This window comes from Bufo gargarizans, chromosome 8, assembly GCF_014858855.1.
Source record: "Bufo gargarizans isolate SCDJY-AF-19 chromosome 8, ASM1485885v1, whole genome shotgun sequence".
Classification (NCBI taxonomy): domain Eukaryota; kingdom Metazoa; phylum Chordata; class Amphibia; order Anura; family Bufonidae; genus Bufo; species Bufo gargarizans.
In genome coordinates, this window is record NC_058087.1 from 73,468,574 (window position 1) to 73,483,985 (window position 15,412).

Below are 15,412 nucleotides of genomic sequence, written 5' to 3' on the forward strand. Positions count from 1 at the left end.
CCACTGCTATTTCATCACTAGCCGACGACCACCAAATCGTCATCAAACCCGCTGACAAAGGGGGGAATGTCGTGGTCATGGACTCGGAACAGTATGTGAATATGTGTAGGAATATACTATCTGACTCAGGAACGTATGAAGTACTATATAGTGACCCCACTGAGGGTTATAGGCGTGAACTTAAAAATATTTTGGAAGAAGCGAAAACCAATAATATCATTTCCGCTGAGGAATTTGCCTTCCTTTTCCCTCTGCATCCTCGGAAATCTACCTTCTATAGTCTCCCCAAGGTGCATAAGGGGGTTAGTCCCCTAAAGGGGAGACCCATTGTATCGGGGGTGGACAACCTTAACCAGAATTTGGGAATTTATATTGACCGGGTATTGGCACCGATTGTCACGGCTCTCCCCTCCCATGTCAGAGATACCACTGATCTCCTCAAGCGTATTGAGGGGCTGACATTGGAGGAGACATGTCTTTTGTCCAGTATTGACGTTGAGGCCCTCTATTCATCTATACCACACAATTTGGGTCTCAACGCAGTTGAACACTTTCTCCGATCACGGGGTTGTCAGTATCGCGCCCACAGCCAATTTGTCCTGCGTCTACTTGAGTTTACGCTCACACGTAATTTTTTCACCTTCGATGGGAGGACCTACCACCAGCTCAGGGGTACAGCGATGGGGAGCCCTTGTGCCCCATCGTATGCTAACCTATTCCTGGGCTGGTGGGAGGAGACCATCGTATTTAAGGAGGATGAAGCTCTGGACACCTACGAGATTGGTCTGTGGGCGCGATACATCGACGACATTTTCATTCTTTGGAATGGTGATCGGGGGACTTTTGAAGCCTTTGTCCAGCATCTCAATCGTAACAATATTGGTATGTGCTTCACTAGTGAGTCCCACCCCACCACTCTACCATTCCTTGATATAAAAATCTCTAAGAACGGGAGGGGGGAGCTAGACACCTCTATTTACAGGAAGGCCACCTCTACGAATTCCCTCCTGAGATGGGAGAGCAACCACCCTCTCCCACTCAGGACAGGAATTCCTAGAGGCCAATACCTGCGTCTTAGACGAAATTGTTCTGATAAACGTGATTTTGTCATTCAAGCAGCGGATATGAGGAGTAGATTCTTGTCCAGGGGATACCCTGACCATGTTTTGAGATCGGCATATCAGACAGCCCTGTCCCGACCAAGAGGCCCATTGCTCACTCCTAATCAAACCTCTGTTCCACCAACTAGGGTCATGAGAATGATTGCCAATTTCGATAGGGGGTCCAAACAAGTGAGACAGATTTTAGGACGCCATTGGCAAATTCTCAAAATGGATCCTGACCTACAAGACGTCCTGGGTGACCAACCACAAATCACTTACCGTAGAGGATCGAACATACGCGATAAGTTAGTACATAGTCACTACGCACCGGGTCGCACCAACACCACCTGGTTGCGATCTAGGAGTGTGGGATGCTATAGATGTGGAAACTGTATTGCATGCAAACGTATAGACGTCACCAAGACGTTTGTGAGCAATGTCACCAACAAAACATATTCAATCCCACATTTCATTAATTGCAAATCTAGAGGGGTCATCTATCGGATCCGGTGTGAATGTGGGATTGAATATGTTGGTAAAACAATACGTGAATTCAGGAGGCGGATAGGGGAGCATTTGGGGGATATCTCTCATAAACGAGATACCCCAATCTCGAAACATGTACATACTGTACACAATGGTAAAGCCTCCTTGAAATTTTTGGGTTTTGACCTGGTCAAACCGCCTGTGAGAGGGGGCAATTGGGACAGGTGCCTGCTGCAACAGGAATCTCGATGGATTTTCCAACTCAAAACATCTGCACCCTTAGGCCTAAATGAAAGGCTGGATTTTGGGTGCTTTATATAAATGTGTGGAATATTCTTTCCAACAATAATGATTATTCCCACAGTGGTGATGGCAATCTATATTCTCCTCCACTGGAGTCTGTGCCTACATCATTGATGGCATTTTCTCCCCTTGGATAATATGCTAATATATGAGACGTTTTTCCACTCCAAAATACTTATAAAATGCTTTGTTTCGTGTCCAGTTCTCTGTGTTGTATTCATGTCACTGGTATTGTGCAAGAAATATCGGTCTTACTTTGTTGCGACTTTATATCGCAGCGCTGTCACGGACGCCTCCATCAGGGGACGTACTGTGAGGTTACTTCCTGTTGACATACTCTCCTAGGTAACCGCCATCCCGTTCCGCCTCCGGATCTGATTGGCCGCCGTAATCATGTGGCATAGGCAGCGGCGTGTTGTGCGTCGTGGCGCATGCGCGTGACGTCACACGCCGACGCAGGTGCTGACAGGGCGGTCTCACAAGAAGAGGCGCGCTGGGGATGTATTTAAATCCCACTAAGGTATGTGTCAGGGTGGCTGGTATAGGTTGAGGAACCCCCTTAATGATAGGGACACCACCGTACTGAGGACCACCATATCCTCGCACACTAGGAAGCGGAGAAGCATCTATTTCTCTGCAGCATGGCGATCCAGCACCACGGATGCCTGCCCCTAGACTTTGACCTCTATCAATATTGTGTTAGTCTAGTATTTCATTTAACCGCATAACCGCAGTGTATACTCACCTGTTACCTGTGGTCATAGCCCGGTTTTTTGCTTTTTTGTCTCTACTTGTTCTAAATCCCCCTGAGGAGTCGACACGACAGAAACGTGCCACGTCGGGAGGCTTGTAGTCACTACAGTATTTATTTTTTGTTTTGCTTTGTATTATAGGGTTCAGGTCCGAACTAGGGACAGGCATCCGGACGGGGTCGCCCTTCTTAGGGCGAGTGCTCTGTATAGACAGGTAGCATGAAAATAGGCCCCCACTCCTACCAAGAATATAGGGTGTTATAGGGCACAGAACTGATATTTTCATGACTACATCTCCTGTCTACACTCCCCTCCATCAGGCCTGGTCCATTGCTGCGCTGATCCTTGTTACCTGGTGGGTAAGGTAAGACTGCTTGCGTCCATAGTGGCGCAGCAGTAACATTTATTCTTGTTCAACCAGAAGTGGGGTACCTACCATTGAACCTCAATACATTGTCGTCAATGTGTAAGTACCAGAAAGGGATATTTCAACATTGGAAACATTTGGTAATCTTGAAGGAATTAACTGGCCAGATGTCAGAGAATCAGTCCTGGAGTTATCTCCCAGGTAGATTATGAAACATCTGTGGGCCGATTCATAAGAGAAAACTGGAGAATAGCCACTCCCTTGTGAAAGATCCAGCACGAGAAGAGGATAAAAATGACGGAATATAGTCACTCATCATAAAAAACACAATGGGAACCTACTAGTGGTACTGACCTAAAATAATCATAAGCAAATGGGGAACAGTCTGGGAGGAAAAAACAGTGCCCTCAGGGGTCAATACCATATCCCAGCCATGCAGCACAGAGGAATGCAGCATAAGAGTGTAGCCACACCAACCTCCGTCACTGGGCAAAAGGAAGACTGCGAGTGATGCTGGATCCAGAACAATATCATGACTGGTGCTAGACAGGCTGAGGAAACAGAGCAGACAGGGCAATTGCACTGTGAAAAGAGAGCAGGCTAGAACATGTAAAATAGACTACATACGCTCGCCAAGAATATCTAGAGATGTCACTATGAGAGCACCCATGGAGGCAGATCCATAGTTAAGACAGCAGGATACACCTCTGCTAAAAAATAAAAGCTCCCTAAGGACAATGGTAATGTAGTAGGCAGATGCACTCAAAGCTGCAGAGGCTTGTTGGGAGACTAACAAGAGAAGCTGCCTGATACTCTACAGGAAAAACTGCCTGGACTGGCCAGACCCAACAGTTGGCTGAAAAAAAAATACCTTGACAATAGGTAGAAGCGATGCAGAAACATGGGAGGTGTGTCGACTCATCAGAGACTATCTACCGACATGAAGGGAGAATGTGGTTGTCAGAGGTATGCACAAAGTGGCCAAAGGGATATTGATGCCCAATGCCACAAAAGTACCAAAGAAAGAACTGGTCATATAGAAAAAATAGCATGAGTGCATGCACTCCAGAGCAGCAATACGCAAACCCAATAAATATAGATACTGGTCTGGTGGAAGGGGATAAAGTAGAAAGGGTGTTGCATTCCAGCAACAAATCATCCAGTAGCGGTGACAACATGTGACAGCACAAATTCTCCGTCCAGGGAGAGGAGTAATGTAGTCGACTCACAGCATGTGAACTGAATAGGTATGTCCGCTACAGAAGGACACGTCAGAGCCATTACTCGATCTCCTTACTCGAGAGGCAATGCTCACGCTGTCACAGCATCAACTGTTTGCACCAATGTCTCATTTGTGAAGGGGACAATGCGGTAGACAAGTGCCATAGAAATGAGTAGGTTATGCCATTTGAAGAATCCCATACTAGTGCACACCAGAAGTGAGCAGATTCATCAACATCCAATGTTGGTGCAATTACTCCACCTGTGGAAGGAGGGTAATATGACCGGATGTACAGTAACCAGTGGTAGTGCAATTACTCCACCTATGGAAGGGGGTAAGGTGACAGGATGTAAAGTAACCAGTGGTAGTGCAATTACTCCACCTGCGAAGAAGGGTAATGTGACAGGATGTACAGTAACCAGTGGTAGTGCAATTACTCCACCTGTGGATAAAGGGTTATGTGACAGGATGTACAGTAACCAGTGGTAGTGAAATTACTCCAAATGTGGAAGGAGGGTAATGTGACAGGATGTACAGTAACCAGTGGTAGTGCAATTACTCCACCTGTGGAAGGAGGGTAATGTGACAGGATGTACAGTAACCAGTGGTAGTGCAATTACTCCACCTGTGGAAGGAGGGTATGTGACAGGATGTACAGTAACCAGCGGTATCGCAATTACTCCACTTGTGGAAGGGGATAATGCAACAAGATGTACAGTAACCAGTGGTAGGAACCTGTGAAAGGAGGGGTAATGAGACAGCATGTACATAGTCGGGATTAAAGCTGTAATAGTCACCACGTTCAGCATTGGATAACACCAGGGGCTAACTGGGCTTTTTTTTTTAAAATAATCATATATTTGAATCTGAAGCCCCAGGTGAGGTTCATTTTTAATTATATATTGAATTCGTCATTTATTGAAATGTTAAGTCCCAACCTCAATGAGGTGAAGGGGCAAGGAAGGTTTGTTTTATTTTTGTTAATGAGGACTAGAGGCGGAGCTTAGCAGGCTCCTGGAGGAGAGGAATGTATGTTCCCGGGCTGTCCTGGTCCACTTAGTCTTCTTGGGGGAGGTCAGGCGGTGAAGGGAACCAAACACCAGCCTTCCTCCCGGGTAAACAGAGAGGCCAGGCATTTCTGTTTCCCAAATCTAAGAGGAAAAAGGTAAAATGATAAAAGAAAATGGCAGAAGGTGCCCTGCAAAGGGGAGGTCTTTCTCCTATGGAAGCTAAACTAAAACTGTTTCACTTAGTGTCTGCAGGAGGGGTATAGCTGAGAGGAGGAGCTAACGCTATTTCAACTTGGCGTTGCCTCCTAGCGGCTGCAGCTATACCCATGGTCTTCTGTGTCCCCCAATATATAAGCGAGAAAGAGAGAGAAAATATACAATCTGCAATTTGTTTCCTAAACAATCCATCCTGTTTGGATGATACTGTGACACCATTATGTGTACTAGTATGCTGAGTGACCAAAAATGGATATTAGTCATTCAGTGAGTACCCCCGTGCACATGAAAACATCTCATTTCTGATCAAATTATGGCCATGCTGGTACAGCAGTAATACAAATGGATCTCTGCTTAAAACAATTCAATAAATTAGATCTTAGAGTTTTTATAAACACAAAACTATAAATAGAAAAACACCAGAAATATGTCAATGTCAGTATGTAAAAAACTTTCATAAAATAGAAGTAAATATTCCTAAAAAAAGAACAATGGAAAAATAAATTCTCGATGTTTCAAACCATATAGGAAAGAGTTGCTTATAGTATCCCTGTACAAAAAAAAACTTTTGCGGACCTAAAGATTGGGGTCGCGCACCGCAAATGCGGATGCGGACAGCACACTGTGTGCTGTCCGCATCCTTTCCTGTCCCCATAGAGAATGAATGGGTCCGCACCCGTTCCGCCAAATTGCGGAACGGATGCGGACACATTCTGCGGACGTGTGAATGGAGCCATACAAAGGTTTTAATTGATGGGATCTGAGTGCTAGGAGCCCCAGTGATCGCTAGAACGACGAGAAAGAAGCACACAGAGCACTATCTCCTTGCTGCTGAAGACTGCGGTGAGGAGAGATCGGACTGTGTGAGCACTTCTTTCTTCTTGTAATCGTGGAGGTCTCAGCACTCAGTCCCCCACCAATCAAAACCTTTCATAAATCTCCATAAAATATGAAACTTTTTTTTTTTGGGTGTAGGTACATTTTGATAGGACACAAACTTGTCCTTTTCTAAAGAACTTCAGTGCTACCTGGAAAACACTGGAGTTTTACAATAAAAATGCATATAAAGCAGAAATGTTCTCCAAGGCATGGACATTATATAATAAAATGGATTACCCAGGTTCAGGAGATTCAGACTCCAAGCCTGTTCTCCCATTGCAGATATGAGGCTTATCTGGGGATTCTTTGAGGGTGGTTGATGTCTGAATTGTGCTGCCTTCTTCAGGGAGATCAGGAAACAAAAACCTGAAAAACAGCAGAACACATTCCTTACAGGATAGAAGATAAGATAGACCGAGGAGTTCCAGCAGGTTTCTGGACGACAAAGGGAGCAGAGTCACAACCATGCGCGATATTGATCTTGTTTTATTGGTAGACGACGCGTTTCGGGGTGCATGACCCCTTTCTCAAGTCTTTAAAAAGCGAGCTGCGGCCTCAGCTCGACCGCTGCAGGAAGGCACATGGAGTGTTTGCCATGTCTTACAAGAGTCACAGAAAACCACAGCCATTCCTTACAAGAGTCACAGAAAACCACAGCCATTCCTTACAAGAGTCACAGAAAACCACAGCCATTCCTTACAGGAGTCATAGAAAATCACAGCCATTCCTTATAGGAGTCACAGAGAACCACAGCCATTCCTTATAGGAGTCACAGAAGACCACAGCCATTCCTTCCAGGAGTCATAGAAAATCACAGCCATTCCTTCCAGGAGTCATAGAAAATCACAGCCATTCCTTATAGGAGTCACAGAGAACCACAGCCATTCCTTATAGGAGTCACAGAGAACCACAGCCATTCCTTATAGGAGTCACAGAAGACCACAGCCATTCCTTCCAGGAGTCATAGAAAATCACAGTCATTCCTTCCAGGAGTCATAGAAATTCACAGTCATTCCTTCCAGGAGTCATAGAAAATCACAGCCATTCCTTCCAGGAGTCATAGAAAATCACAGCCATTCCTTCCAAGACTCATACTACAGAAGCATAGATGGTTTCTTATGAATGTTTACCTTTTGAGTCATAAACTGTGTCCTGATTCATTTCTTAGTATATCCTTTGAATGGTTTAAGTACTGTATTTCTGATACAGACCGCATTGCGGACAAGAAAAGTAATTGTTAGTAATAGGAGTAAGAAAAGTGCGGATTGCAGACGGCAGGTGTCTGTATTTTGCAGATCTGTCGTTTGTGGATGCAATACAGACACCGTCATGTGCATAAGGCCTAACTGTGTACAGTAAGCTCCTTCTTGTGGTGGCTGCAAGCAACGACTTTTCTTTTAACTAAAGCCATGCAGGGAGCTTTGTATCATAAACACAAAGGGGGACATTTACTAAGACTGGCGATTTAGATGCCGATCTTAGTCCATGTCCACTGCTGCTTGATGCGCCGGCCTCTACTTAGGCTAGTTTCACACTAGTGGCAAGGAACTCCGGCAGGCTGTTCCGGCAGGTGAACAGCCTTGTTGGATCCATGCGGCCACTAAAGCATGCATGCCCCCGGACTACCGATCCGGCCCCATTGACTATAATAGGGGCGGGCTGGAGTTCCAGCGGCAGAAAGGTGGCCGGAATAAAAGTACATGTACGGCGGGCGTGCAACTTGCTTAATATACTTCCCTTGTTGGTGTAGATTTAAGTTATTTTCTACACCAAAAATAGGAATAGAAAATAATAAATCAGACCCTCTTCCCCATCAAACCCCCTTTTTCTGCCACCTCAGAAAAGTGGCGTGAGCGGGGAAGAGTCGCAGATTCGGCCACAAAGCCCATGGCAAACAAATCTGCAACAATAGTACACCAAAAAGTGGCATACTTCCAATAATAAATCACCCCCATAGTTCCTACTACTATAAAGATATATAAAGCAATAAATCAGGACAGAATTCTGATGCATTTTGGTGCTCCCTGATATAAATAAGAACACTAATGCTTCCAGGTCAACCGCAGTGATGTCACAAACTAAGACTATACATGTTTGGTGCACTTTGGTGTATGCATGCTTGAGGAAGGCTGACGAACAGCCGAAACGTTGCATGTAGTTGGGAATAAATTATCACTAATATGGAGTAAAGAACCTTTTGGGATGCTGCCTACACTCTTCTTTTTTCTGGATATTGATAAGGAGCGATTAGACGGGGCTCTAAGTTGGCATGCATCTGAGACATTGATCATCAGTGATGGCCAGTTCGCAGACGAACTGCCAGCTCCCGGTGACCGCATGTGTTTCAGAGTGGCTCGCGGCGCAGGCACAGGTAAGGACTTATCTCTGCATCGCCGGACTTGGGAATAAAGATGGCAGATCGCATGTGTTTGTCGGCAAACACTGCGAACTGGCCATCACTGTTGATCATCACTACTCAAAGTGGGCGCTGTATTTTAATTTTTTTCAATGCATAGACACATAGCTGTGGTTCATCTGATTAAAACGCCGTTTTTCTTTTGGTGCCATGAGGGCATCACCATTGCTCTTGTTGCTCCCAAGCTCCACTCCTTTATGTGGCCAGCCCCTCCATTGCTGCTTTCCCATTGCCTGACCCTGTCAATCCAAGCAGCAAAGGGCGAGATGGGCACAGAAATGAGTGGAGCCTGGGTGCAACAAGAGCAACAGGGACGCCTAATTTGCATATTAGGAAAAAGTATCATAACTCAGGAATGGAGCATCAGATCAACAAATGAAAAACAGCATTTTAATCAGGTGATCTAAAGTCATGTGTCTATGCAGAAAGTTTGATAGGGAGGTCACTGGTAACAGATTCTCTTTAAAAAGTGGTATTAAAAGGTGGACAATTACTATGAGCTACTTTTTTGTGTCATTTCACAGTTTTCATAGGACCAAATTACAGTGTGGCCTGCAGTGACAGGAAATGCTACTCTATCCCAGAACTGCTGCCCAGTTTCAATAATAAAGACATAATACGATTTTTTACCATTTTCCTTTGAACCACCAAAATTGGCAGATAAATCCTGGAATACATACTTTTATTTGTCTGAAAAGCTTTTAACCCCATTGTTATGGACTATTGATACAAAATGGATACTTGCTTGTTGAGCTAAGATGGTGGCCAGGCATTCAGCCAACACCTATAAACTAGAATCTTACTTTGTGTTTTTATCATGTGTTTCTTTGTGGTTTCTGTTCAGCTCAAGCAAGCAGCTACAAAGAAAGAAGTAACGGTTTCACCCAGGGGGGAGGGAGAAGGAATTTCCTCTGGCCGTCAAGGTTACAGAAAAGTAGAGAGTTCATAGCCAATAGAAAATATATACTTTATCTTTCACCCCCCCTCCCACTCCCTCCTCTCATGAAACCCATGTTGTTTTCAGAAATAAACCAGAGATACTGATTAACTCCATGTAGTGAGTTGTCTGTCTGATCTCTCCGTGCACGTATCTTAATTAATTTGGAGCAGTACATCAAATCAAACTGGCAGCTTTGTCAGAACCAGAACAATTTTGGCACCCAACGTGGGGCTCGAGGATTGGACCCTCTGTTCCCGTACCCCCAGAGACCAGACGAGGAGAGGCGCACTAACGGACACCGGGATCGCAACCCGTGATATGAGGTAGGAAAATTGAGTCATCTTGCCTATAAAGTGTCCCCTGGTGTAGCCTCTTGGTGTTCGTCTGAGGGAGGGGTGCGGAAGCAGTCTGGGACGTCCTCGAGGGCATGAAAGTAAGAACCCCATATGTTTTCTTAAAGTCTTGATGTACTGTGTTGTGCCTATAAGTTGTGAAGACCCTGTTGACAAGTATCATTGACTGGAGACACGGAGTTCTCCTGTGTTCCTGTATCGGAGTTCAGCCCGGTGTCTGACTCAAATCTCCATAAAGGGGACGATCACAGATGGGTGGAGAGCGGTTCGCGGTAGCCCAGAGTGTGCTGACCGGAACTCAAAGGTCTTCACGTCCAGTGATTACTCTATGCAGAGGTCTTTAGGCAGCTTCAGTAGGTACGAGAGATAATGGGAAATGAGGAAAGTGTCCCGAAGGGTTACTGTTCACCTGAACAGTACGTGGCGGACAGGAGAGGCAAACGTTTCATAAAAGGATTAAGTAAGTTGGAGAAGAGTTAAAGGTGTCTGTAAAGGAGGCATCCTCATAAAAGGATTAAGTAAGTTGGAGAAGAGTTAAAGGTGTCTGTAAAGGAGGCATCCTATGTAGTGCTACCTGGCAAGTGTTGTTAAACGAGAAGAGAGGGAAGTTAGAAGATGATAAATTGACAGACATGGTCCGTGTGTGGTTGGACTGTAGTAAAGAATTTGAACAGACCGGGGGGAACTAAATTTTGATGAGAAAAGACAGAGATATTTCTGTAAGCCTGGTGTTGCATTGATACATGACTAGCCACCACCCTATAATGGCGCCGGGAAGAGAGCAGGTGGGTGGACCTGCAAAACATGTGGTCAACAGAATCCCTCCTCCCGTGATACGTGCCTTCCCTGTGGGGTTCCCCACCCACAAAACCACACCTTGGTAACTACTCCCCGGCACGTCCCATCACTTCCCGTGTTAGCTACAGCGCCATCTTGTCCCCAGGCAACGCCCATGAACGGACCTTTAATATCATTCGGTCCGGACCCCCCCGTCACTCCTATGTCACCCTTGCCCCTTCCTACTACCTTGTACCCGATGATAAACCCGGACGGTACATTCATGCTACCCCACTCACCTGCCACCCTTACTCCTATAATGGTAGGGGGGCAACCTGATGAAGCAGAACAGGGGGATGCAGACGGTGCTGCAGAATCCACAATGGGCATACAAAATGCACCGGGTAATATGCAGACTCCTTCGCGGGGTACCCCGACAGACTACGGGGATCCGCCAACTTTACCCCTGGCACCACAGTGGACTGTACCCATGACCGTGCGCCCATCACGACGTTCACAAGATCAAATACTGCAGGGTCAGATTACAGAGTTACAAAAGAACTTACAGAAAATTGAGCAGGGAAACCTTGAGACACTGAAAGAAGCCCTAGCACTTAACCGGCCACAGGGACCACCAAAATATGTGTCTTTCACCCCACAACAGTTATTCACCATAGTGAATTTACTGCCTGACCCTGAGACCCATCCCATGCCCTTTTTCAGGAAACTGTCCCAAGTGCATCAAACCTATGGGTGCACATGGTCGGACCTGCAAAGTATAGTGGAAAACAAGACAGGTGAATACTCCTCACTGATAATGGATCAAATCCACATCCCTGAACTTAAAGGTGCTAACTTTGACCCCCAAGATCATGAGTCTGGAGAATTCTTTATAGAACAACTACAGAAATGGACAAAAGCTAAATTTGCAGATCATTCCATGCAGATCATTTCACCACACTGCAGGACAGCTGCGGGGGATCAGTTGACCCCCACCTTTTTTCTTTTCACAGAAATGTTGGTTTCTGCTGTGTTAGTTTAAGCTCCTCTTTCTGATAAGAAACTGTCTCGCTTCTTGGTCTTTGTGATTTTCACTCAAATTATGTGACACCCACGGCTGCCGGATGTCTGACAATAAAATTCTGCACTGATTCATATGAGCGAGGGGATTCGCTGCAAACCATTTTGCACCTCATCCCCAATACTCTCTGGGCCAGAGGACCCCAGGATATTGGATACCTCAGTGTCCCACCAGTCACTGTGACCCTGAAGGACCCCAAAGTCCTACCATACAAAGAGACTGGACCCAGTAGCCAGAGAAGCCCCTTCCTGTGTCAGAGCTATCCCTGCTGCCAGCTCTCTTCTAAACGTCACATCTGACGTTGTGCTGGGTCATCCCCTCACTATTCTGGCTCCCCATGACATTTCTGCCATCCTCCAGCAGACTCAACCTAAACACCTCACTGCACAGCGCCACCTCCGGCTTCAGTGTAGTTTGCTTCTGCCAGATAATGTCACGATTCAGAGGTGCCACATCCTCCATCCTGCTGCACTCCTTCCTCTTCCAAGGGGGGAGTATAATGGAGATTCTGAAGATTTTATTGATCTACAGGCACACTCGAGCTGACACCTCTGAAGCCAGAGGAAACGCCCTAGCTGACCAAGCTGCGAAGGAAGCAGCAGTGAAAGAGGAAAGAGTCCAGTCAGACCAGATTATGATAACACAGGAAGACCTGGGACAAGAAGAAATCACATGGGACCTCCTGAAACAAATACAGAAACAGGTACACGCCACAAGAAAAATTGGATTGGCTAAAAGAGTCAGCCCAAGAAGAGAAAGAATCTGGACTGTGGACCCAAGGAAGGAGAGCATCTCTGCCCAAAGCTCTCTATCCTCTGATAGCTTCAATAGCTCATGGGCCCACCCATCAATCTAAGACCATCATGAAAGAACTAATAGACAATGGCCCCAGGTATAACCCCTGTCCTGGTGAGGCATACTCAGTCTTGCCTCATCTGTGCGCAGTGCAACCCGGGAAGACCTGAGCCTACACCAACCAAATGTCTCCCCAAAGCCCAGTACCCGTTCCAACGGATTCAAATTGACCACATCCAGATGCCAATGTGCCAAGGGTTTCAATATGTGCTAGTAGTGATAGACTTGTTCTCTGGGTGGCCAGAAGCCTACCCCGTCCGAAACCAGACAGCAACCACTACTGCAAAAAAACTGATGCAGGAGCTTGTCTGTAGGTTCGGAGTACCTGAGGTCATTGAGAGTGATCAGGGCCCAGCATTCACTGCTAGAGTAACCCAAGAAGTCTGGAAGATGGTAGGGTCACACTTAGCCTATCACACACCCTACAGACCCCAAAGCGGCGACAAAGTCAAACGACTGAACGGGGTACTGAAGTCCAAGATGCTGAAAATGACTGGGGAGACAGGGCTCAGTTGGGTACAATGCCTGCCAATAGCACTATTTTCAGTTAGACACACCCCTAGGCCTCCACACCAAATTTTGTTTAGGACACGGCCTAGGATGGGACAGTACTTCCCACAGCAATTGCAAATGCATTATGAATCTGTTGCTAAATATGTGATTGCCCATAGTAAACAATTGTCTAATATATGTGCACAAGTTTTCTCTTCCATTCCAGATCCTGACTCCCTAGAGGGAATACACACTCTCAAACCTGGAGAGTGGGTGGTGGTCAAGAAACACGTCAGAAACGCCCTCGAACCACGATACAAGGGGCCTTACCAGGTGTTGCTGACTACCCCGACCTCTGTGAAACTCGATGGAGGCTTACCTGGATCCACACCTCACATTGTAAAAGAGTAAAGGCTGTCCCGACGACCCTGGAACAATAAGCCATGAGGATTCACATACTGATCATGACTTTGACAGTGGGCATATCTGCAGTGTTCACGCCACTGGGTGATGAATGGGACAATTCACTGACACGGCACCATCAAATTCTAGTCCAGGGGTTGAGACACTCAGATTGTTGGATCTGTACCCACAGTCCCGTGAGTTCAACCAGTATGCCTTATGTTGCAATTCCCTTGGAACTTTCTGAACTGATTGACCTGTCTAATTCTACCATATTTCTCACTAGCATACACCAAGTTAAATCCAGTACAAACAAGGACAGGGAAGTAGCCTTACCTGTTGCAGGGTGGGCAGATGCCCCATGGCTCATGATAAACAGATCAGGCCCCTCGGTAGATTATAGCTCTACTCCTTGGCAAGAGGGACACTGGGCTAATGTCACATGTTTTCCTAGCTGGACACACTGTTATTGTCTCCAAGTACAAACCAAAGGTATGACATTTAGTCCACACATACACTCAGGTTGCAATGATTCAAAAACAGACAGCCACGTGCAGTGTATTGGTGTAGATGCTGAGAACGGAAAGGATCTGCCCTGTAACAACCGTACTGTACAGGATCTCCTGACAGGTATATTAGCTAACGACACCGAAAGTCAGTCAAAAGGATATGAGTTGGCGAAAGGGACACAATTAGCCAAACTAATTACCCGATTATTCAATAGCACAGAAGTTCCAGAAGATATATACTTAGTTTGTGGACACAAAGTGTACAAATGGTTATCCCAGAATGTCACAGGACTGTGCACCATCGCCAGGCTTACTCCTGCCACCTTTATAGTACCACACTCTGAAATTGGCATAAATGCAGTACCTAAACACACCTTGTATCATAGGGCCAAAGATAACACACCCAGACCAAATGGCAAGCCACATGTAGTAGAGATGAGCATTACCAACAAAATTGTTAGTTCCATCTTCATATATCCCATGATAGCGCAGATGTGGGATCATCTGGTAGTAGCAACAGACCTGGATGACCAAATATGGGAAGAGATGAGACTTATGAATACCTCAAACATTGTGCAAAACCAGTTAATCATTGTCACCAACCAACACACATTAGTTCTAGATTATGTTACAGCTAAAGATGGAGGTATGTGCCAGGTTGTGGGACCCTCTTGTTGCCATTACATAGACCCGCAGGGTAATTTGCAAGTTAAGGTGGGTATAGAGAAAATGGCGGATTTAAGAGATAAATGGCTGGACGCGCATAAAGCTGGTAAAGATACATGGTGGTCTGATACCTTCTCTTCCCTTAACCCCAATAACTGGTTCAAAGGTATTGGGGGTTGGCTCATGGGAATTGTCCAGGTAATATTGCAGGTAGCCCTAATAATACTGGTGATATATGTAGTGATTAAGCTCGTTCTTATTTGTGTGACCCGCTTTTCAAAGAATGAAGAAAACTGATGAACGAACTATTATGCTCCTCTACGATGAGGAAGGACAGAAGGAAACATCGTTCAACACAGCTCCCCCTCCTCACAATGATGCCTGGCTGAGATAGGGTGAGATGAATGCCAGGGTATTACCACAAGTCCGAGCAACCGGGAGCCTACCTATAAGGGGTAGGTTGTCGCCACTGCGGGTGAAGAGGATACGAATGGTATGCCCAGGGGATTCGCTAGGAGAAGGGAAAGTCTACAATCAAGTCTCCAAGGGGGGACTGTTATGGACTATTGATACAAAATGGATA

General features: G+C 45.9%; 1 protein-coding gene across 1 annotated transcript in view; it reads right to left on the minus strand.

The window, feature by feature from the left end:
- ALS2 (alsin Rho guanine nucleotide exchange factor ALS2) overlaps window positions 1-15,412 on the minus strand; it is a 105,936-nt gene that overhangs the window by 11,298 nt on the left and 79,226 nt on the right. Inside the window, 1 exon segment of the mRNA XM_044302574.1 lies at window positions 6,576-6,704. Coding sequence (XP_044158509.1) covers window positions 6,576-6,704 — 129 coding nt within the window.